The sequence below is a fragment of the Glycine max genome, chromosome 18, assembly GCF_000004515.6.
Source record: "Glycine max cultivar Williams 82 chromosome 18, Glycine_max_v4.0, whole genome shotgun sequence".
Taxonomy (NCBI): domain Eukaryota; kingdom Viridiplantae; phylum Streptophyta; class Magnoliopsida; order Fabales; family Fabaceae; genus Glycine; species Glycine max.
Window position 1 is genome coordinate 38,816,320 of NC_038254.2, and position 22,360 is coordinate 38,838,679.

Sequence of the window (22,360 nt, forward strand, 5' to 3'; positions counted from 1 at the left end):
TCTCCATGTCTAGTGGCGTGGCATCATCGAACCACTACACATTGTGACAAACAAAGAAATTATCATTTCCACTTAAAAAGAAAGAAAATATGAGCATTTTCCGTCAATGTTTTGGGAATAGACAATTTACCAGACTCCAATCAGTCTTCAACTCCCCGATAATTATGTTCCAAATCCAATGCATCACATAATACCTACACTCATAGCCTCCTTGTTGAACGTGACTCTACATGAAATGAGAAAAATAATTGAATGTTTGTATTAACAAGTTTAAGAACATTTTCATTTGCAAACATGGTTTGAACTGAGACTAACCTTAACTTCAATCCACTGGGGTGTAGTTTGAGGAACTTTGCCATCATCAGTCGTCTTTAATGCCTTAAATGCACTGCGTTGGAAGATTAATATCATCACATATATAAGGTCACAATGTATGTTTCGATGTAAAAAAAAACGTTGAACGACTTCAAATATATTACTTAACTTGTTAATTGCAGTTTTGATATGAACATCAGGCCTTTTCCGTATCGAACAAAACTAGACCACCTTATTGTTTGTAGGACACAAAACAAGAAGTTGCCAATGGGCCCTGCAATTGACACAACAGATACACTTAATGAACGCAAAATTTGTTGCATGATAGCCTAAATATATTTTACTTACTGATTCAGATAAGCTCCTAAGTACACTTGTTGCTGAGATTCCTTAAGCCATTTTCCAATATATTCTTCACATTGCCCACGTCTGTCCTTTGCGTTATGTATTGATTGAGGTTCAAGGATCCATATAGCGATACATGACCCAAGCTACTACTCCACTCATCCATATACCTAATTTGGAGATTAGATCAAATTACTCAACATGAGGTATATGACAAAGCAATATGGATTTAATAGTCACAAATGAATTTTACTTACATGGTCCACAACTGAAGTATGGCTATGTTCAACCATTTTTCCCCTGTTGTTATTTCGTTGACATCAGCATATGTTAAGAACAAGGTTGAATCTACACTTGGAGAACCATAGACATTATTTGAAGAAGCAAAATCAAAATCAAAATGTGCATACTTTTGTAACGTATGGTTCTGTCATTGATGGACTTGCTATAATTGACAGGCTGGATGAACCATAGACGTTATTTGAAGAAGCAAAGTCAAAATGTGTTGATTTGAATGTTGTGGTGTATAGTAGTGTTATTGATGGGTTTGGGAAGGTGGGAAGGATTGATGAAGCATATTTAATTTTGGACGAGTTGATGCACAAAGGTCTGACTCCAAAATTTGCACACACATATATACCGGCATCTTCCTCATACTACCAAAATCCTACAAATAGAATTTTATTATTTATTTCCACCCAAATTGCTCAACGTCATTCAAACAAATATCCATTTAAGTTATTTTTTTCTAAACCTAGAACAAAACTCCAAAAGTTGGTTTAATCAAAACTCCAAATTCTCTGCGAGGTATTATTATACTTTGAGGATGTGGAAGCTGCAACAAGTTGGAAAGATGAGAGGAGGAGTTAGTAGCATACAGCTACAGCCTTTGACACTCGAGGCTTCAACCCTAGTTAAAGCAGCTATTACTGTTGGCTTCACATTGCCACTGTCATGCGCAAGTGGCTGATGGGGGATTAGAAGTTTTAGAACATAAATTAACGACAAGGCATGTCGCCCCTCCCTTGAAATTATTTGGGATCTTCACCCCTTTACAGTTGCAATTGGTAGCTTCAGCCTTGCTTTAAAGTTTGATAGGTACATAATTAATTTATTGTTCTATGTAATATTTTCTGCTTTCAATGTTATTATTGTAATGCATTTTTGAGTCATATTGATTTTCGTTTTGGTTTTGTTTGTTTCAATGATTTTCATGATCAGGACATAAATTAAGGGCAAGACATGTCACCCCTCCCTTGAAATTATTTGGGATCTTCACCCCTTTACAGTGGTTTTGTTTGTTTGTTTTAGTGGTTTTCATGATTAATCATTTTCGTTTTGGTTTTGAGTGATATTCAACGACCATAATGATGAGAATCTAAAGATTCTATGTGATGCATTGGAGCAAAAGCCTCCACAACCGAAAAAAACAGCCAAGGAGATTGCAAGCATTGTGCTTCTTTGTAGGTCATGATTGCTTAAGTAGGGAATGACTTAGTGAAGACAGATGTAAGGAAACAAACTTGGGTTTTCTTTGTAGGTGTGGATTCTGAAGCAAAACAACATGTGTCAAAAGAGCTAGCTAAAGTAATTTTTGGGTGTTACAGTAACTTTGTCTCCATTGGTTAAAGTTGTTTCTCTTTAGCTCATGAGGAGTCCAAATATAAAAGGCTAGGAGATGAGTTTGGGGGCAGTTATCTTCAGAGATTTGGGGAAGCAGTGAATGAGAATCCTCATAGGTTTTTCTTTATGGAATATTTGGAGCAAGTTGATGACTTTTCTAAACAGGGTGTTAAGCAATGAATTGAAAATGGACCTATAATCCTTGCTGGTAGTGAATCTGTCTGTGCCTATGAAGGATGCAATTGTCATTTTCATTAGTGAATGGTTAAGTTCAGTACTATGAACCCATCTTTCTCGTGCAACAACTACTTCTCCACTTGTAGATGCAGAGAGGAAACAAAATATTAACAACTCAGAGGACAAATTTTCATGCCTCTGTTTGGATTTGAACATCGGCATTGAAGTTGTTGTGCAAAAAAATGCTTGACATACATGGACAAACTGATGACATCCTACATTTAGTTGATAACAAAATTCATTTTAAAATATGAGGGGAAATACTTTTCTATATAAGGGGAAACTGATATACCCTGTCAAACAATGCTACTGTGTTGAGTTTACCTAAACAAATCATGGAGAAATTTATTTCTGGTACAACTGATTTTCATCACTCAATTAAAACATTTAGTCTTTGATGAAATTAGGGTCTCTACCCAAAATGATCAGTTTTCACTCTTTCTCTCTCTCTCTCTCTCTCTTTAATTTCACTTCTCTGCATTTTACAGTTTTACTGATCTTGTTATGGTGGCATAGTCAACTGCCCCAACAACTAATCTGTAAAGGGTAGGGTCAGAGAATCTTTCTGAGCTTCATTTAGAGAGTTTACAGGCTACAACCATAGGAGAACCAATAGGATTTGCTTCATCCATTTTTGTCTTTGCTTGAAGATCCCTAATACACATATACTTAGATGGAGTAAGTATATGTCAGCCATCAGCTTGATTAGCTGCTTCAATTCCCAAAAAATAATCAACATCTCCACGATCTTTTAAGGAAAATAGGTTGTTAAGCTCACAAACTAGTTTCTAAATCAGTTTACACTCATTTCTAATGCTGTGAATGGATATAATTTTGTTGAACATATGATAACTATAATGTGATTTATTTAAGACAGGCATCTGCGTTCATCGTAACATATCCATTAAATAATGCTATTAATGAAGAAGGTAATGGAACCAGAAAGGCAGTTGCTTGGGAGAAGACCTTTATTCAGTTGGTGAAGGTTAGTATCTTGTATATATACTTTTGTTCCTTTCACTGACGAATAACTTGTATCTTCAGTCAGACACTAGTCTTGCATAGTTAGTCAACTGTGTTTGTATATTTTAAGCTATAATGCCAATTTGCTTCAGCAGAAAAATAACTGGTCAAGGTTGCTGCAATTTGATTCATCCCTAGGAAATACTTTATCCGGGTTTGACTCCCTGTGGGTATTAGTACTCACACTTAGCTTAATTTACACATCCCATAACTGAGTCCTAGGTCTTCCTTTGCAGAAAGAACAACAAAGATACATAAAATGTTTTAGTAGCTTGTTTGTTGTTTGTGATGTTACATGGTCATGTATCCTGGAATCAGGGCTTTTCTATTTCCTAACTACTCGTCCTTGTTTTCCTGATTCCCCACATCTATTATGCTGTTTGTAATAGGATGAGCTGTTACCGATGGTACAACCAAGAAATTTGACACTGGCTTTTTTATCTGAAAGCTCTATTGAGGAAGAATTGAAAGTACTGCAGATGCTATAACTATATTGGTAACATCCTCCTTTCTTTTGTTGATACTTGATTGTCCTAAAAGGTACTTGATTTTTTTTTGTCTGAGACATGTAATGATTATGGAATTATGGTATTATCTGAACGAGTTCTATGTCATGTATTTCCAAAATTAATATTTTCTGTTTGTAGGTGTAATTTGTTTAATTCTTCAATTGTACCTTATTTTATTGCAGGTTAGCTATCTTGTGATGTTTGCTTACATATCTCTTACTTTAGGGGATACCCTCCACCCTTTGTCTTTCTATATTTCATCTAAGGTGTTGTCCCATCCACTGTATCAATCCATCTTTCTCCCTTTCTATTTTTTGATTTGTAATTTATCTTCCCTCTCCTTTATCCTTTATTAGTTTTACTTACGAAAATCAATTTATGATTTGAAGCAGTTTATGTTGTGGAGATAGATTTTTATGATGTACATAAATATTTATTGGATAGTTTCAGATTGCAGGTGATGCTTGGTCTTTCAGGAGTAATTCTTGTTATGCTGTCTATCATTGGATCAGTTGGATTTTTTAGTGTGCTTGGTGTAAAATCTATTCTGATCATCATGGAAGTTATCCCATTTCTTGTCCTAGCCGTAAGTTTTGTTTTGCTTACAAAGTTATCAAATGATGGCTATTAGTGAAACATATATTGTTGTAGTTTGTGGTATTTGTTTTTTTTTTTTGCTCAGCAAAAGTAATATTATATTATAGATGAGTACCAGAGGTACTAAAGTACATATAGAGGATAGGTATACAACAGATTCGAAACACTAAGAATCTGACTGAACCCATAGAGGAAATATACATGCCCTGCAAAGCTATTTGAAACTGTTACAAATATGATCACTCTCTAGTTTTAGAAAGCTGCTTTGAGGTGGGAGGACCAGTAGCTAAATTGCATTGTGAAACCCTTCTCCATAACCTTAAGCCAAGACCATAGTAGAAATAATGCATCATTAATCACTTTGCTTCCATCAAAAGATTGGTTATCAAAGACTACCTCGTTTCGATGCTTCCAAATGGTCCATGTTAGCGCTACCCACCAGCACTTCCATCTTTTGGATCTAACTCTAGCAGCAGGCTTGTTATCATGTTTCCAAAAATGATCTTTGGGATTATGTGGAAATACACCCGATGAGTTCACCCATGACTGAGATTCCCACCATAGAGGTAGGGTTTTAGTGCAATGGAAGAATAGGTGTGCTGCATCCTCCTCCGGACTGTTGCACAGTGGACACCGTAAATCATTTAGCTCCACTTGTCTGGTCCTTAGGTTTGTCCTAGTTGGCAAGCAGTCTTTAATGAGCCTCCATGCGAACACTGCCGCTTTAAATGGGATCTTAAGATTCCATAGTTCCACAAAAGTCCTATCTTCAGAAACCCCCCTTGTTGCTTCCACCAATAGCTGGTATGCAGATTTTGTAGAGTAATTCCCGCTCGGGTCAGCCTTCCAAACCCATAAGTCTGGTCTGTTGTGATGAATTGTTACTTGAGCTAACTCCTCTAAAAATTCAGCAGCCATCCCAATTTCATTTTCAAATAGAGATCTCCTCCAACTAAAGTTCCATTCCCACCCTGCACCTTTTTGACTCCCCACACTGCTGATAAGTTGGTGTTGCTGATTGGAGATGTGGTATAGTCTGGGATACTTTGCCATTAATGTTCTGCCGGCACCTACCCAAGAATCCTCCCAAAATCTGAATTTATCTCCGCGCCCCACCCTCCGTTCTATCTGATTTTTAATTACTACTGCATTCTACTGATGAGTAATCTGCAACAGATCCTTCCACCAAGGAGATAAGTGGCTGCTACTTCTTGCATCAGCGAGGGATCTCCACCCTCCATACTTGGAAGTGAGAATTCTGGTCCACATGTCCCCATGATTCTGAAATAGCTCCCAACTCCACTTTCCTAGCAACGCTGTGTTAAGTACCTGTAAATCTTTTATGCCAAGACCACCTTTGTCTTTTGGAAGACACACAATTTTCCAATTGACCCAGGCAATCTTTTGCTGCTCCAAACCTCCGCCCCATAAGAATCTACGCTGTATGTTGATCAGCTTGTCAACAACTTTATCCGGTATCCTGAAAAAAGAAAGAAAATATATTGGAAGCGCTGTTAGGACTGAATTTATCAAGGTGACTCTCCCTCCATAGGAAACATGTTTTTGTTTCCATCTAGCTAGTTTTCCCTCGCACTTCCTAACAACTGGGTCCCAGATGGCACTATGTCTTGGATTTGTCCCAATTGGTATACCAAGATATAAAAATGGCATAGACAGCACACTACTGTTTAGAAAATCTGCAGCTTCCCTAATACACCTTCACAGTTATTATTGATAAAATGACAGTAAATAATCTGGGTTTATTCTCACAGGAGGGTAAATGGGATAAGGTTCAGGTCCAAGGTTGAAGCTTTACTACTCAAACAAAATAGGCATTGATACACACACACACCCTAACACATTTTTTCTTAGTCATGCCCTAAACCCAAATAACTTTTTTTAATTACTCAAATTGGCCATACACATATTCTGACTTTGAGTACACAAAAAGAGAGGGATGACATCTACTAGAAATGAATTGAAACTACAAAATAGAAGGAGAGAGAAATAGAGAGTAAGAGAAAGAGAGAGAAATGCATAAAAATTTGTGGAACTATGACATTTAATTTCATTCCGAAAGAGTTTCAGTTACACTGTAGTTTTTATAGAGGCCTATGAGAGTTGCAGAGCAAGTTTGTACGACTTGCAGAGTAAGTTTCTAAGACTTGCAAAGCAAGCTTCTAACAGTTAGCTGCCACCTCTCAAAAAACAGCTGGACTACTAACTTCCACACGCTAATCTCATATAATCCAGTATAATACTCACATACCCCTAACAAACTAAACATGTGTGAGCTTCATGGATGTTTCACACCTTGACTTTGTTCCTAATGAAGTCAAATCTAGTAGAACAGAGGGGCTTTGTGAGAACATCTGCCCAATGACCCAGAGTAGGTATGTGACCCACATAGTTTGTTACTTAGAACCTTTTCCCTTACAAAGAAGAGATCGATCTAGAAATTGTTGATTTTTCCCTTTCAACAATAGGTTTATGTGCTTGTGCCGCAACGATTTGACTATCACACAAAATGAGAGGCTTCAAAGTAGGAACACCAAGTTGTTCAAGTAAGGTTTGAAGCCACATAGTAATGTGGGCTACCACTTGCTGTTTTCTGGACCACCAGGAGATCAGATTTAGGCCCAAGAAAATAGCTGCACCTGATGTCGATGTTCCTTCTTCCATCCCCATAGTGTATTTTCGTTTCTTTGACAGCAACTAGTTTATATTTTGTATATTAAAAAACAAAAAATATGTTTTAGTTAATGGCTAAATTAATGAACTCTCTGTCAAACCATATTATTACTGGTTACCATTTGCCCATTATTATATCAGTGATTATATGCTACTAAATATGCTCTATAGTGTTCAGAACAATATTACAAGCTGCTATTGCAACTGTCTTTAAGACAGAAAAAAGAAAGAATCAATGTCTATTATTGCATAAAATGATGAACACATGCTTAACATTCAATAAAGAAGTCATACCTTTCAATAGTCTCTGATTCGGATGTAGAACAATAGAGTGAATTGAGGAAGAAACCTATAGTGCAAATCCTTGGTTGGGAAGCCCGGAAGGCCTAAATCAACACTGTAAATTCAATAATTATTTTGTCAACCATAAGTATGTCAAATAGTCAACCAATTAGGCATGCATGAAAACTCGATTAGCAAAAAAAAACAGTACAACATATACCATAGTGTGTCTATTTGAAGATTAAATAAAAGGGTTGGTGTTGATGTAGCAAACTTCTCCTGCAAAATCCAAGTAATAAAAATAGAATATATACATCAAACTAAAACAGCTAGGTGAAGCAACAGTACAACCTTAATAAAAATAGAAAATATCCGGTTTTTTTAGTAGTGTTTGGACATGTTTTATTGTGACTTTCAGTTCAACCCAACTAATGAAGTAATGTCACACTGAAAATGTTGAGGGCAACTTCTCTTGTTGTTGGGTGTTGATGGTTTCATGATAGGGTGGTTGCCAATGTCTGCTCCTATGATCATTGACCCTATGGTGATATCGGCACCAGAAACTCAATCAGCAGCAGCTAGCATACTAGTTGCACAAAGTGAACTTGAATTTGGTGTGTGTGACTATTGTGGACTAACAGAAGAGTGCACCCCAGCCTATATGGAAAGAATCAGACAGAGGTACTTTCGAAAATGGGTTTATGGGTTATGAGCTGAGGCTGTTAAGGATGAAATTGTGAGGTTTGACAAGCTTGTTTGCATAGAAGAAGCAATGGCTAAGCACATGAACTTAACCAATAAGTTAAAGGCATCAAGGCCTCCTCCAAATCCGGCATTGCACTTGATATCAGCCATGAGACAGATTCTTAGAAGGACTTTGGATTCTCCTAAAGTAAGGTCCACACCAAATAGTCCAACCAAAACTCTCACAAAAATTCATGGTTCTGTGCTTACAAGATTTGAGAGCTGATTCCCTACTCTCTCTGAAGGGTTGTGATGAAGAGAATATTTGGGTATTTATTTGGATAAAAATGTAAGCTGGAAGCAAAAATAAGGATAGAAAAATATAAGCTGCAAAAGTTTAGGTGTTCAATTGTAGTTTTGACCAGTACAGAACTTTGAATCTGTTTGTTAGAAAATTTGAACATAATTTGGACAACAATTTTGCTTCACTCAGACCAGTTATATATAATTTCTATTCCATTTATTTGTTTGAAATAACAAAAATATGTTCATTACTGAACACAAACATGTCACGTTTCACAATTGGTGCAGCTGAAGAGAACATGGGACGATGCTGCCCCTGTCGTTGAACTCTGCAAAGTCTCAAAATTTGATCGTGGAGTTCAACTAACGTTGTTTGTATTCAAATTGATTAAACTTGGTAAGAATCATTTAGGTTTATTTAAACTGATTCACAAAAATAAAGACACCAATAATTGAGTTCTTCTTGCCTTAAAAAACTAATCATTGGTAAAATATAAAATTGACTGGTCTACTTTTAGTGCAATGCACAAATGCAGAGTAAAATATTGATTATAATTTTGACTCAATCACACAAGACAAGACACTGATGAGTTGTCATTATCAACCCTTTTGGGATGATGACTTGAACCAAGGAATTTAACTGGTTACCATCCCCCACATACCAAATACGAATGTTTATAGTGCTTCAGCTTAGTTTCATGTATTGAACCACACAGATTGTCCTAGGCAAACGTACTATGTATACAAAACAAGTACCACATAAATCCAATTCACATAATCAATCGGCAATGCACATTAGCTACATAAAAATAAATCAAAATTACAGCGTACCGACTATAGAAACGAACAATGTTGCAGAGAATGGAAGGTTTAACAATCCCCTGTAGGTGGACACGAGCTCAGAGCTGGCGAGGGCAACAAGAATCGAAGGTTTAACAATGTACGTCTTTGAAAAACCTTTTGAATCAGAAAAAATTAAATATGGACGAAACCAGCTACAAAGGTTATGGAATGTTACTTACTGGAAAATGAAAGACAAAGGACCCACACACGATAGTGATAGAAAATCCACACGACAACCTGGACTGTATAATGAACACCAGCGTTGGAAAGCCTTCACAAGGACAAGCACGACAGTGTTGGAAAGCCTTCACAATGAGAAACAAAGCTTCCAGAGACAAACGACATAAAATGAGTGAGGTAGGGTATAGTGCGACTGTGGGAAAAAGATTTAATCCCCTTCAAGGACGGTGTTTATAAAACATGTCTTTGAATAATTAAACTCAATGACGGTGTGTTGAGCACCGTCTTTGTAATACGAATACAACGTCATTTCCGTTACAAACGTCGTTGAAATACGTTTGCTATTTACTAAATTTCCTTCAATTTGGTATATAGAACCTCACGTCTGGACTAACGAGCGTGAATGAGGGGGACTTTTGAGCAATGCACAGAGGAACTGAAGGAGAGCTCCAATAGGTTAGGGGAGTTCATTATAGTTACAGTTTTTAATGCCATAGTTAGGTGTCAGGGAACCTAACTATGGGGATGTATGTCTGTCCCTGTTGCATGCTGGTTTTCAAGAAAAATAATGTTTTCGACTGATAGGATGCAACATATCTATCATTGCTTAATAACCTTAGTGTTAGACTTGTGTGGTCTGAAGACCTGGGAAGTGTGAATCTCAAGCATGAACTATAGATGTATGTATAAGTGGAATGTGACTTATTGTTGATGTTGATATGATGTCATGAATTGATATAAGGTGATGTTGATGTTTGTGATGATGTTATAGATGAATTGTGTCAATATGAGTTGATGATGTTATTGATGATTATGTTAATATGAGAAGATGTTGTTGTTCTTGATAATGCCATTGAGAATGAAATAACGTTCATGTTGAGAGTGATGCCGAGACAAGATGCTGATGATGTTGAAATTACATTATGATGATGCAAGTTGTGTATGTACATGGGGGGTGCATTGACCTTGTCGGATGTCCCTAGTAGGGGGAAATAGAGTGGTTAGAGAGTCTAAGCATCTCTTGAAAGGGATGGCTTAGGATCATTAATCTATCCATGATCAGTGTACTTGATGATGCCATGTTTCATACGTTGCATGTTGTGTATGTACATGGGGGGTGCATTGACCTTGTCGGATGTCCTTAGTGGGGAAAATAGAGCGGTTAGAAAGTCTAAGCATCTCTTGAGGGGGATGGCTTAGGATCTTTAATCTATCCATGGCCAGTGTACTTGATGATGTCATGTTTCATACGTTGGATGTTGTGTACGTTCATGGGGGGTGCTTTGACCTTGTCAGAAGTCCCTAGTGGGGGAAATAGAGCGGTTAAAGAGTCTAAGCATCTCTTGAAGGGGATGGCTTAAGATCTTTAGTTTATCCATGACCATTGCACTTGATGGTACCCATGTTTCGTACCTCATTTGACAGGAAAATAGTGTAACTTGGCTAGTAAGTACTTGTAGTTTCTCGAGAGGAGAAATACTTGTACTAGGGGTGTGTCACTCAGTTTGGAACTCCCTTGAGACTCAGGCTGATCACCATGGGGGGGAGTTGCCTGTGCACCGCGGGGTGAGCTCGACAATTACTGCCTAGTTTTTTCCTAAGTGGGAGTGTCGTGTGGACACGCTTAGGCAACTTCCTTAGGGATGGTACCACATTGCATATGAGAGTTGAGGTCAGGTGCATTCATCATACTGAGCATGATTGTTTGGAACGATGGACTAATGATGATTGTTGTTGGGTATGTGTTGGACCAGTAAATGTTTGTGTGCACTTATGATATTTGTTAATGTTTTCTGTTTATAATGAACTCACCCTTGCATTTTGTACCGTGTGGTTGGCACCTGTGATGATCACGAATCTTTGTTCGTTGGAGCAGAATGACAGCAGTAGAGGACGAGGAGTGAGATTCTTTTGTGGAGCCCCCGAGCCGACGTGATGATGTTGTGATTATTTTGGGAGAGAGTTGTGTTTTGTTAATCAACTCTTCCATAGCTGGTTCTGTAATTCTTTTGTTGATATAAGGATGTAAATCACAAATTTATTTATATGTACGAACAAATTTACCTTTAATTTTGTGAATGATGTGTACTGCACTACTATACTTATGTGTATGCATTTGGTTAAGTAATAATGTGTTGTCTAAGAGTGTGTATGTATGTATATATATTGTGGAGTTCAGATTTACTATAATATTTTTTTATATAAGCAAATTAACGAAGTTTTCATTAAAAATCTAAAATTTTCTTACGTTTTTGAGTGATGATATCGTGACGACGAGGCGGGTCATTACACTTGACCTTAGACTTAGACTTCTTACAAACAATGCAATTCTCACAAAATTTATTTACATTATGTTTCATGTGAGGCCAAAATAAATGCTTATCCAACAAGTCTAAAGTCAATTGAACACCAAAATGCTCCATTAATCCCTCCTCATGTGCCTCTTTCACCAAAAATTTTCCTATGGATCCCTTAGGCACACATAATATTTTCTCTTTGAACAAATAATGATTATGCCTAAAGTAACCTTTTCAAGCAGTTTGTACACAACCAGAACATTTAGAAGCAAAATCAGGATCATGTTCATACAATTCCTTAATGTGTTCAAAACCAATGAATTCAGTCTCAAGAGTAGAGAATAAAGCATACCTCCTTGAAAGTGCATTTGCAACCACATTAGATTTATCTTTCTTATGCTTGATCATGTAAGGAAATTGTTCAAGAAACTCAACCCATTTGATATGTCTCTTGTTTAGCTTGCCTTGTCCTTTTAAATGCTTCAAGGACTCATGATCACTATGAATGAAAAACATTTTGGGCAAAAGGTAATGCTGCCAAGTTTGCAATTCCCTTACCAATGCATACAACTCTGTCATATGTGGAATAATTAAGAACAACCCCATTCAATTTTTCACTAAAATAAGCAATGAGATTTTCCAATCAGATTTTCCAAAAGTGGCACATGCAACTTATTGGAGAATTGGCCGAGCAATTGATGCAAGAAATAGCCACAAGTAGCAGCGTGAAACGATCTAGTAAGCATAAAACAAATCCAATAATTGTCACAACTTGACACCATAAAAATTGGATGCAAAATTGAAGTGAGATTTTGGATGCTAAATGTAGCTCTGATTACCAAATGATGAGAATCAATCGGACAAGATGAAAAGGTGCCACAATTCCAAAGGAATTGATAAACCACATAAAATTGGTTTTCCACAAGAATAAGGCTTCTTGAGAAGATTAAAGTTTGCTCAATGAAGAACTCTAGAGATACAATCCTCCCAAATTAAAAATTACCAATATTTTTAATCTTGAAGTTCTTATTTAATTCATCAATTTCTGAGGTACATATACTCTTCCTAAGACATGCCAATAGTTTCTACTAGTAATTGAACTCTTAATAACAAAAATTATTTCAAGTTAGTAGCTATTAAATATTTGTAAGCAAGCCAACAATCACTAATATTATTCCTGACTAAAAATTACAATAAAAATTAAAAATAAAGAAAATAAACTTCAATCCATTATTTTGATATAAAGAATCCAAATGAAAATATTGGGCCTAAATGACAAATCAGATTTATTCTTGGGTTTTTTCTTCAAGTTAGTTCATTTTCCATATTCCTGAAGTAGTTGACCAATTTGGGTTTGGGCTTCATGTTTTCCATTTCATATTGGGCTTCATCCCCCATTTTCTTAGCACGTGCTCTTGTAATTGGTCCATGAAATCCATGCTCCTAAGTTGGTCCTTATTGAAACATACCTCCTAAAGTTGAGCTCTAGATGAATCAAGTTGTGAAACATAGGAAAACACTCTTGATTGAGTTGCATGCGTCCATGTTTCCAGCAGTCAATCTTCACCAGGGATGTACCATGTAGTCAAGTTTGATTAACTTATTAAAAAAAATAATTAGGTGTCATGATGTCATTAGATTGCTCCGAACATGAACAAGGCACACAATAATTTCTTGGAAAACAATTAAACAAATTAATTTTTTTTGCATTCATACCTCTAGATGGAATTGCACATGCTCCACATTACAAAATGCCTCCAGAGGAATCTAGGCCCTTTGCAACTTGGGCATGCTCTGAAACTCTAACACATCTTCCCAATTACGATAAATAGTCACACGATTCACCTAGAAATCCTCGAGAATGGGACAACCGCAAAGAAACTCCTCGAGATACTGAGTCTCTGACAAAGTAATGTGATATTTTGAGTGCAGGCAAGTGAACGAGCTAGAAAGGAGACTTGGTGATGCAATCATCCCTAGGAAGGGACCACTCACCAAAGCCATGAGCAAGAGGCTCCAAGAGGATTAGGCTAGAGGTGCTGAAGAAGGCCATAGGGTTCTCATGAACCTCAGGGTAGATTTCTGAGCCCATGGGCCAAGGTTGGGTCCACTTATCTTTGTACATATTAGACTAGGATTTCATTATTTTTGGGCCTTGTATTTAGGGCTCCATAATGAAGGTAGGGTATCCTAGAAATGCAGGATTTTTAGCCCTTGTATTTTAGGGCACCTGGACTAGTTTTTGTATTAGGGGTAGTTTTGTAATTTGACATGCATTAAGTGAATATTTGATGTATGTGTTGGGAAATAAATTTAATTGAATTGAAAGAGGCCTAATCCAATTAAATTTTAGAGGGGGAGGTGAGCATTTGCTTGCTACATCCCATTGTCACATCATATAGTCACACTTTGTGCATGTCCTTCATGCTTTACATGCCTCATGACACCTAAGCACACTTAGTGGAGAATCTTGGACTTGATCTTGGATTAGTGGGCTGAACCATAACTAAAATTCACTAATCATAATTAGTGAAATTTTGGCTCCAAAATTTAGCTCCACAAATTCAATTTCAAATTCAAGTGAAATTTGAATAAAAAATCAAATTTCCCTCCAATTTTGTGTGACACTTAGGCTATAAATAAAGACCATGTGTGTGCATTTTTTCAACTTTGTTCATTTGAGAATTACACTTCAAAGTTCAGACCTCATTTGAGGCACAAAATTTTGTGCCCATTCTCTCCCTCTCCCTCCACTCATCTTCTCCTACCTTCAAGCTCTTATCCATGTCTTCCTATGGTGGTGAGCTTCTTCTTGAATCATCTTCTCCTTGAAGTGGCATCTCCAATCATCTTTCTTCCTTCTCCATTCCGCTTCCATGATCTTCAAGAAGCAAAGGACTCCATTAATGAAGAAGATTCAAGGCCTACAAGCTGCACATGGAGCTACATGACTTGGTAACACACATGAGTGAGCTTGAGAATAACAAGAGTTTTGTATTTGAAGATGGTGTTGGGCAACTTGAAATCAGAGGGCACATTGATTTCAAGGTGCTCAAGGTTGTTGTTTATTGACCATGCTTATCCAAACCTCGTAGTAGTAGCTTGTTGTTTTGAGGGAGTTGAGGAGGAAGTGCGTGAGGGTATATCATTTTGGAGAAATGTTTTTTCGTCGAGGTCAAGGGCGGGGACGAAGCGCCATAGTGTCTGCCAACGCTTGGAGAGGAGGATTTGTGAGTTGGGAGAAAGGAGAGAATGTGACACAAGATTTCTTTTGGCAATGCACTGATCTTGTCCTCCCTTTTTGGTAACACGTTGAGGCTGCCCTGAGAAGAACCACATAATGGCTCCCAAAGAAATTAGGGAAAACCCTGTGCGAGTAATTTCAAATCGTTTGAGCTCATAACAGTGAAAATGAAATGAACTAGGGTTTTCAATGGAGAGTAGGGTTTAAAATATAAGCAAATATTTGTCTAAAAAATATAAGTGTTAAATATAATGACTTAGAGGAGAATAATAGAGAGAAAGTAGAGAAAAAGAGAGTTTAGAGAGAATGATAATTGTGTTTATGAATGTTCAAAATCGAACCAAACCATTTGCAAATTTCCAAATCAATCCAAAAAACCAAAAACCACGAAAAACAAAAAATCTAAAAAGCCGCATATTTTTTGCGGTTTGGTTTGATTTTCATATCTTATTATAAAAATCAAACAAAACCGAATAAACCGCATCTTATATTATATTTTACTTTTCCTTTGCTTTATAATTAAGATGCATATTTTACTTTCATATATTAAAAAAGGGTTTACTAATATTGTTATAAAATAGTATTAAATATCACGTGATGCACAAATTACTATTATGTTACAAAATAGTTGATAACATCATTTTATATTAATGCTAAATAAAAGTGAAAATAATAATTTCAACCAAAATATGTTAAATAAAATTTATTAAAAATAAATTTATTTTTTAAATAATATAACATAATATTTATGTAAGTTTAGTTGATAGGTTTTAAATTATGATAATAGATTAAAAAAAATATAAAAAAAATCACTTAACCAAACTGAACCAAACTGCAAAAGATTGGTTTGGTTTGGTTTTGGATTTGATGCTATGTTTAAACCAAACCATATCTATATTTTATATTTGGTTTGGATGACTTTTTGTATAAAAGTTGAACCAAACAACATCACAAGCACCCCTAATTGTGTGTATTCATTTCAAGGGGAGTAGTCTATTTATAGATACAAAAGGCAAATGGGGAGTTACAAAAGATAAATACAAATAAAAAAGATAAAGGAAGATATTGACATCCACAAAGATAATTTATAACACTCCCCCATGGATGTCCGTTATTCAAGGATTGCCTCGTTAAAACCTTACTAGAATAAATCCTTTGGAATAAAAACCTAGTGATGGAAAAAAGAGTAAATTATCCTTTAATACGTTATCACCTACCTCACTAGAAACCTTGCTAGGAAAACCCAATGGGACAATGGAAAAGGGAAAAAGAGTGTAAAACATATTTATTTCTCCGTCTCATGCAGACAATAATCTTTAAGATGACGAAGTCTAGTCTTGTGAGCCAGTTGCTCAAAAGTCTTCCTTGGCAATGACTTTTTAAAGAGATCTACTAGATTTTCATATGAATGAACTTGTTGAATATTTATATCATCATTCTTGGGAGATCATGAATGGAGAAGAATTTTGGTAGAATATGATTTGTTATATCTCTTTTAATGTACCCTTCCATTAATTGAGCGATACATGCCACATTGTCTTCACATATAATCGTCGATGTCATTTTTCCTAAAGATAAATCACAAGTTTCTCACACTTGTTGAATCACAAATCTCAACCAAACACATTTGTGACTTGCCTCATGTAATGCTAAAATTTATGCATGATTAGATGATGTTGCAGTTATAGTTTGCTTCATGGATCTCCATGAAATGGTTGTGTCATTGCATGTAAACAAATATCATGTATGTGATCTACCATTATGAGGATTTGACAAATAACCTACATTTGTATAATCAGTTAGAGCTGATTTTGAAACCTTTGAATAAAACAACCCCATGTCCATAGTGCGAATAAGATAATGAAGTATGTGCTTTACTCCATTCCAATGTCTTCGTGTAGGCGAAGAACTGTATCTTGCTAATAAATTAGCTGCAAATGATATATTAGGTTGTGTATAATTAGCAAGATACATTAACACTTCTATACCACTAAGATGTGGTACTTTGGAACCAAGTAGTTCTTCATCTTTTTCTTTCGTTTTGAAAGGACTGATGTTCACGTCTAAAGACCTTACAACAATTGGAGTACACAATGGATGTGATTTTTCCATATAGAACCTTTTAAGCACCTTCATTATATAAGCTTCTTGATGCACAAAAATTCCGCCTTTTAAATATTCTAATTGTAATCCCAAGCAGAATTTTGTCCTTCTTAGGTCCTCTATCTCAAACTCTTTCTTCAAGCAATCTATAGCTTTCAGAAGTTCTTCAAGAGTTCCAATGATATTTAAATCTTCTACATAAATGATGCAATCCTATCCCGCAAGGGCATTGGATAGAAGACTCCAAGTAGATTGGGCCAGAGATGCAAGAGAAGGCCCTAGGGTTCTCATGAGCCTTAGGGTAGATTTTGGGCCCATGGGCTAAGTATGAGCCCACTTATCTTTGTACATATTAGGATTTAATTATTTTTTGTCCTTGTATTTAAGGCTCCATAATGTAGGTAGGGTACCCTAGAAATATAGGATTTTTCAGCCCTTGTATTTTAGGGCACCTAGACTAGTTTTTGTATTAGGGGCAATTTTGTAATTTCATATGCATTAAGTGAATATTTGATGTGTGTGTTGGGAAATAAATTTAATTTAATTGGGAGAAGTCCAATCCAATTAAATTTTAGAGGGGGAGGTGAGCATTTGCTTGCTACACCCCACTGCCACATCATATAGTCACACTTTGTGCATGTCCTTCATGCTTTACATGCTTCATGACACCTAAGCACACTTAGTGGAGAATCTTGGACTTGATCTTGGATTAGTGGGTTGAACCATATCTGAAATTCACTAATCATAATTAGTGAAATTTTGGCTCCAAAATTTGGCTCCACAAATTCAATTTCAAATTCAAGTGAAATTTGAATAGAAATTGAAATTTCCCTCCAATTTTGTGTGACACTTAGGCTATAAATAAAGGATTTGTCTGTGCATTTTTCCAACTTTGATCATTTGAGAATTAAACTTCAAAGTTCAGACCTATTTTGAGGCACTAAATTTCGTGCTCCTTCTCTCACTCTCCCTCCATTCATCTTCTCCTACCTTCAAGCTCTTATCCATGGCTTCCTATGGTGGTGAGCTTCTTCTAGACTCATTTTCTTCTTGAAGTGGCGTCTCCTCTCAACTCTTCTTCTTCTCCATTCCATTGCCATTAAAATTCAAGAAGCAAAGGACTCCATTGATGAAGAAGATCCAAGGCCTACAAGCTCCACATGGAGCTACATCATGTGGTATCAAGAGCATCTTCATCTAGGTGATGCTCTTTTGCTTCCTCTATGTTTTTGTTCGGTCAATTTACTTTAAGTCCTTGTTATTCATCTTATTCTCCATGTATATCCTTCATTGTCTTGTGGTTTGGTGCTATTTAGAGTAGATTCAAAAAAATAAACCGATTAAATCTTAGATCTACACTTGTTCTTGCATTTCTATGGTTCAAATTTTATAGATCTACTCTTGAATCATGTTTTTGTGTTGATTTTAGGTTCTATCATTTTTCAGTCATAACCTTCTTGTGCTGAACCTTTAGATCTAAATTTTCTTCCAAAATATTGATTAGCAAAAAACACAAAAATCTAAGTGTAAATCACTTAATCCATGTTGTCTTAGAGTCATGTTTAGTCATAATAATTGCCACAATATGTTCTAAGTTCGTGTTGAATTTTTATTTTGTTGATTGAATTCTAGATACATTTGTTCATGTATTCTTGTCATTCTTAGCCTATCTTTTGAATTTTGAGTCTAATTCATGCATGTTATTTAGTTCATAATATGTTCTAAATCAATTCCTAGAAGTAGTCTTTTTGTTGAACTTTTTTTTGTTTTCTAAGTTTCCTACATGATGCCTATGATGAAGTTCAGTTGTGGTGCTGAGTTGTGGCTGAATTTGTGAATCAAAATAAGTCTTAAGCTCTCTTGAATTGTGTTATTCAAGATAATTGAGCATAAGCAAACAAAAATTGTAACTATCCAAGCCTTAAGCAACATAAACACTACTATTGATTTCTAGGTTGAAATCGTTGGTGCTGGCAGTTTGAACATATGAATTTGTATAAATTACTGGGAATTGGTCACTTCAAATTTTGAGCTGAAATTTTTATTGAACTTTCTAGACATCTGGAAAAAATTATAAAAAAATAACAAAGCGATTTGGATCAAAGGAAAAAATAATAAAAATCACAAAAGTTGGCAGAAAAATCAGTGTCCAGGAAAAAAAAGTGAAAGGGAAGTGTGCTTGCTGTTTTGGCTCAAAATTTGTTCTATAATTGGTGCCTATTTTATACCAATCTTAGTTATGAAATTTCAATTGAAAATTAGTGTAAAAAAAAGTTCCAAAACTAGAGGTTTCTTGAGTCTTTTTTTTTTAAGTTTTTTTTACTTTACTCTAGAGCCATTCTAAGTTTCTCTTTGAGTCCTAGCTTTCTTTTATATGCTTTTCATCGCTTTGATTGTTGAATAATCCTTGAAAATTTGTCTTGTTAAAACTCTATTGATTTAGCTTTCATTTCATTTTTTTTTTTTGTCTTCGGTTATTGCTTGTCTCTTTGTTTCCTTGTTTGTGAGTTGCCATATAGGGAATTGGAAAGGAGGATTGGTGCCATCCCTTGAAGAATTTGAGTCAAGAAGCAAGGGGAAAACCACCTTAAGAGCTATTGGACTAAGAAGCACTCCAAATTGAGTGAATCACCAAAGAGAGAACAACCACCAAAATTGAGGACCTTTTTGTAATTTTGTAATTGACAATTTACTTACTTTCATTGCTTTCAAATTTTGTAACAAAAAGGTCTTTCATTGGAAGTAAGTTGGGAGCCTCCAATAGGCCACCATACTTCCATTTGTGTGTAATAATTTTAGGCAATTTTCCCTTAGGATTGTAAGTGTTTTGTTGGGAACCTTAAATGTGGTCATCAAAACACTCTTAGGATTCGCCTAGTTTACATTTCTTGCTTGCTTTCATAGCTTATTTCCTTTACTTTCCATTGTCAAACCGCCTAGATAGCTTGCCTTTTACTAATTAGTTTTTACGTTATGTTTCACACCTCTTTTAGTGTTTATTTTTGCTAGTTTCAACCATAGTTTCTTTTACCTTTTATTTTCAAACCCCCAACAAGAATGAACCACAACTTAGGAACCAACATGAGTCTTCATTCTTCATCTAGTGTTGATGGTGAGGGTTCTACTCCTAAGGACCCCTTGTATAAGATATTAGATGAGTTGAGATCCCTTAAGTTATGGAAATAAAAACAAGAGAGAAAAGAAAAAGGAAAAAAAAGAGTGGAAGAAATAAATCGAGATGAAAGAGAGAAAATAAGAGGGGAAGAAAGAAGGAAAATACTGAAAGAGTTAAGAAAAGAAAATATGCCTCATATAGTAGTCATAACTCTTGCAAGAGCCTAAGTGAAGAACTTCGTGACTATTATGAAGGAAGGCATAGGTCACATCTTAGACCTCACTCCCATAGGAGAGAAAAGGAAAGAAAGCCTCAAGAGGCTAACATTAACCTCCCATACTTCCATGGGAAGGATAATGTAGAGGCTAACTTAGATTGGGAAATAAGGGTAGAGCAACAACCTAAAAGGAAGTCTACTTCAAAATCGTATGGCTTTCACTCTTATCCAAAGAAAGATCAAGGTCAAGGCATCTTAGGGGTGACTTCTTCTAAGCCCAAAGATGATAAGGGGAAGACAATAGAAAAGCAACCCCTTAAGGCTAGTATGCAAGAGAAGACTAGCTCCATGAAGTGCTTTAAATGTCTTGGAAGAGGAAACATTACTTCTCAATGCCCCACCAAGAAAACCATGATTATGAGGGGCCAAGACATTTATAGTAGCCAAGATGAGGCTACTACTTCACCTTCCTCTAGTGAAAGTGAAGAAGCAAAAGGGGAAGAATCTAGTGAAGAAATCTACCCCCAAGAAGAAGGACAACCTTTAATGGTTAAGGAGGAGTGTAAGGAGGTAAGTGTCTCCTTTAAGAGGTTAGCTAAGAAGGAAAGACATTTTGAAATAAAGACAAATATTTAAGAAATTTACCCTCTTAGACAACCTCCATATTTTCTCCTTTGTAAAAAGACACTTGTTAGCATTGCCACACCTCTTGGGCTTGAGTTTATTCCTCAAGTAAAGGAGTTGTTGGATGAGGGTTTGGTTCGCAACAGCTTAAATCCTTGTGCTTTGTTGGTGCCCAAAATAGGTATTATTAGGCACCAAATCCCTAAAATAGGTGGTATGATGTATGTTTTGAGTGGTGCAACCCTCTTTTTTAAAATCACTCGTGCACCCAATGTAACACCATGATATATATATATATATATATATATATATATATATATATATATATATATATATATATATATTAGTAATTATGTTTGATGTTTGATTATTTGTTATGTTATTTTTTATCCGTAATTATTTTCAAGGAGGTTAATTTAGTTAATAGAAGGGTGTGGGTAGATAAGGATCTAGCTTCTCAAAGAAGCCTCTTGAGAAAGCCTTTCAAAGAAGCCACGGGGAAGCTTCTTGAGGAAGCCTCTTAATGAAGCTTCTTGAGGAAGCTACATGAAGCTGCCTCGATAACAACATCTCCCAGCCTTCGTTAACCGTTGGATCTTCTCGAAATTTGGTCTGCGGCTTCACAAGACACTTGTCCACGATCTGACCGTTGGGATCTTTAAGAAGATTTCTGGAGTGTTCTCGAAGCTTCCGTTACCAAGAGCATTTCTTATTTAAGAATTTCAGCCTTTGCTTTCGTGTAGCTTAGGAAAAACGTCATTTCTTCTCCTTTCTTTCTTCCAAAGCCATTTCTAACGTCCCAAGCACTTTCTCCATCACTCACAGCCACCATTAGCCACCACAAATCGTCATTGTTCTCCATTGAAACTCCACACCAAGAGGAACCCTTCAACTGAAGCAGAATCTTCCAACTTGGCTTGCGGTTTCGATAGAGAACGAAACCCTAATCTGACCTTTCGTTTTCTTATGTTGTCTAAAGACCAGGGGATTGTGAATCCCATGCATGAAATTATATGTATATATGTGGAATGCAATACCAATGATGTTAATGTTTATGATAATATTGATATGAGATGATGTTGATGATGATATTGAGATAAGGTGACATTAAATGTTGATGATAATACT

The 22,360-nt window shown here is 36.0% G+C and overlaps 2 protein-coding genes and 1 pseudogene across 2 annotated transcripts; 1 reads left to right on the top strand and 2 right to left on the bottom strand.

Moving 5' to 3' along the window:
• Positions 1-4,901: 4,901 nt before the first annotated feature.
• On the bottom strand, positions 4,902-5,702 carry LOC121173950 (uncharacterized). The gene has a single exon (XM_041011806.1). The coding sequence runs from the start codon at positions 5,700-5,702 to the stop codon at positions 4,902-4,904; it is 801 nt and encodes a 266-aa protein (XP_040867740.1).
• A 99-nt stretch (positions 5,703-5,801) lies between these two features.
• Positions 5,802-7,337, bottom strand: LOC121173951 (uncharacterized). Its single transcript, XM_041011807.1, has 3 exons — positions 7,087-7,337; positions 6,244-6,366; positions 5,802-6,129 (listed from the first exon to the last, which is right to left on the bottom strand). The coding sequence occupies exons 1-3, from the start codon at positions 7,335-7,337 to the stop codon at positions 5,802-5,804; spliced, it is 702 nt and encodes a 233-aa protein (XP_040867741.1).
• LOC121174003 (uncharacterized) lies at positions 6,718-11,496 on the top strand (annotated as a pseudogene).
• The last annotated feature ends 10,864 nt before the right edge of the window (positions 11,497-22,360 follow it).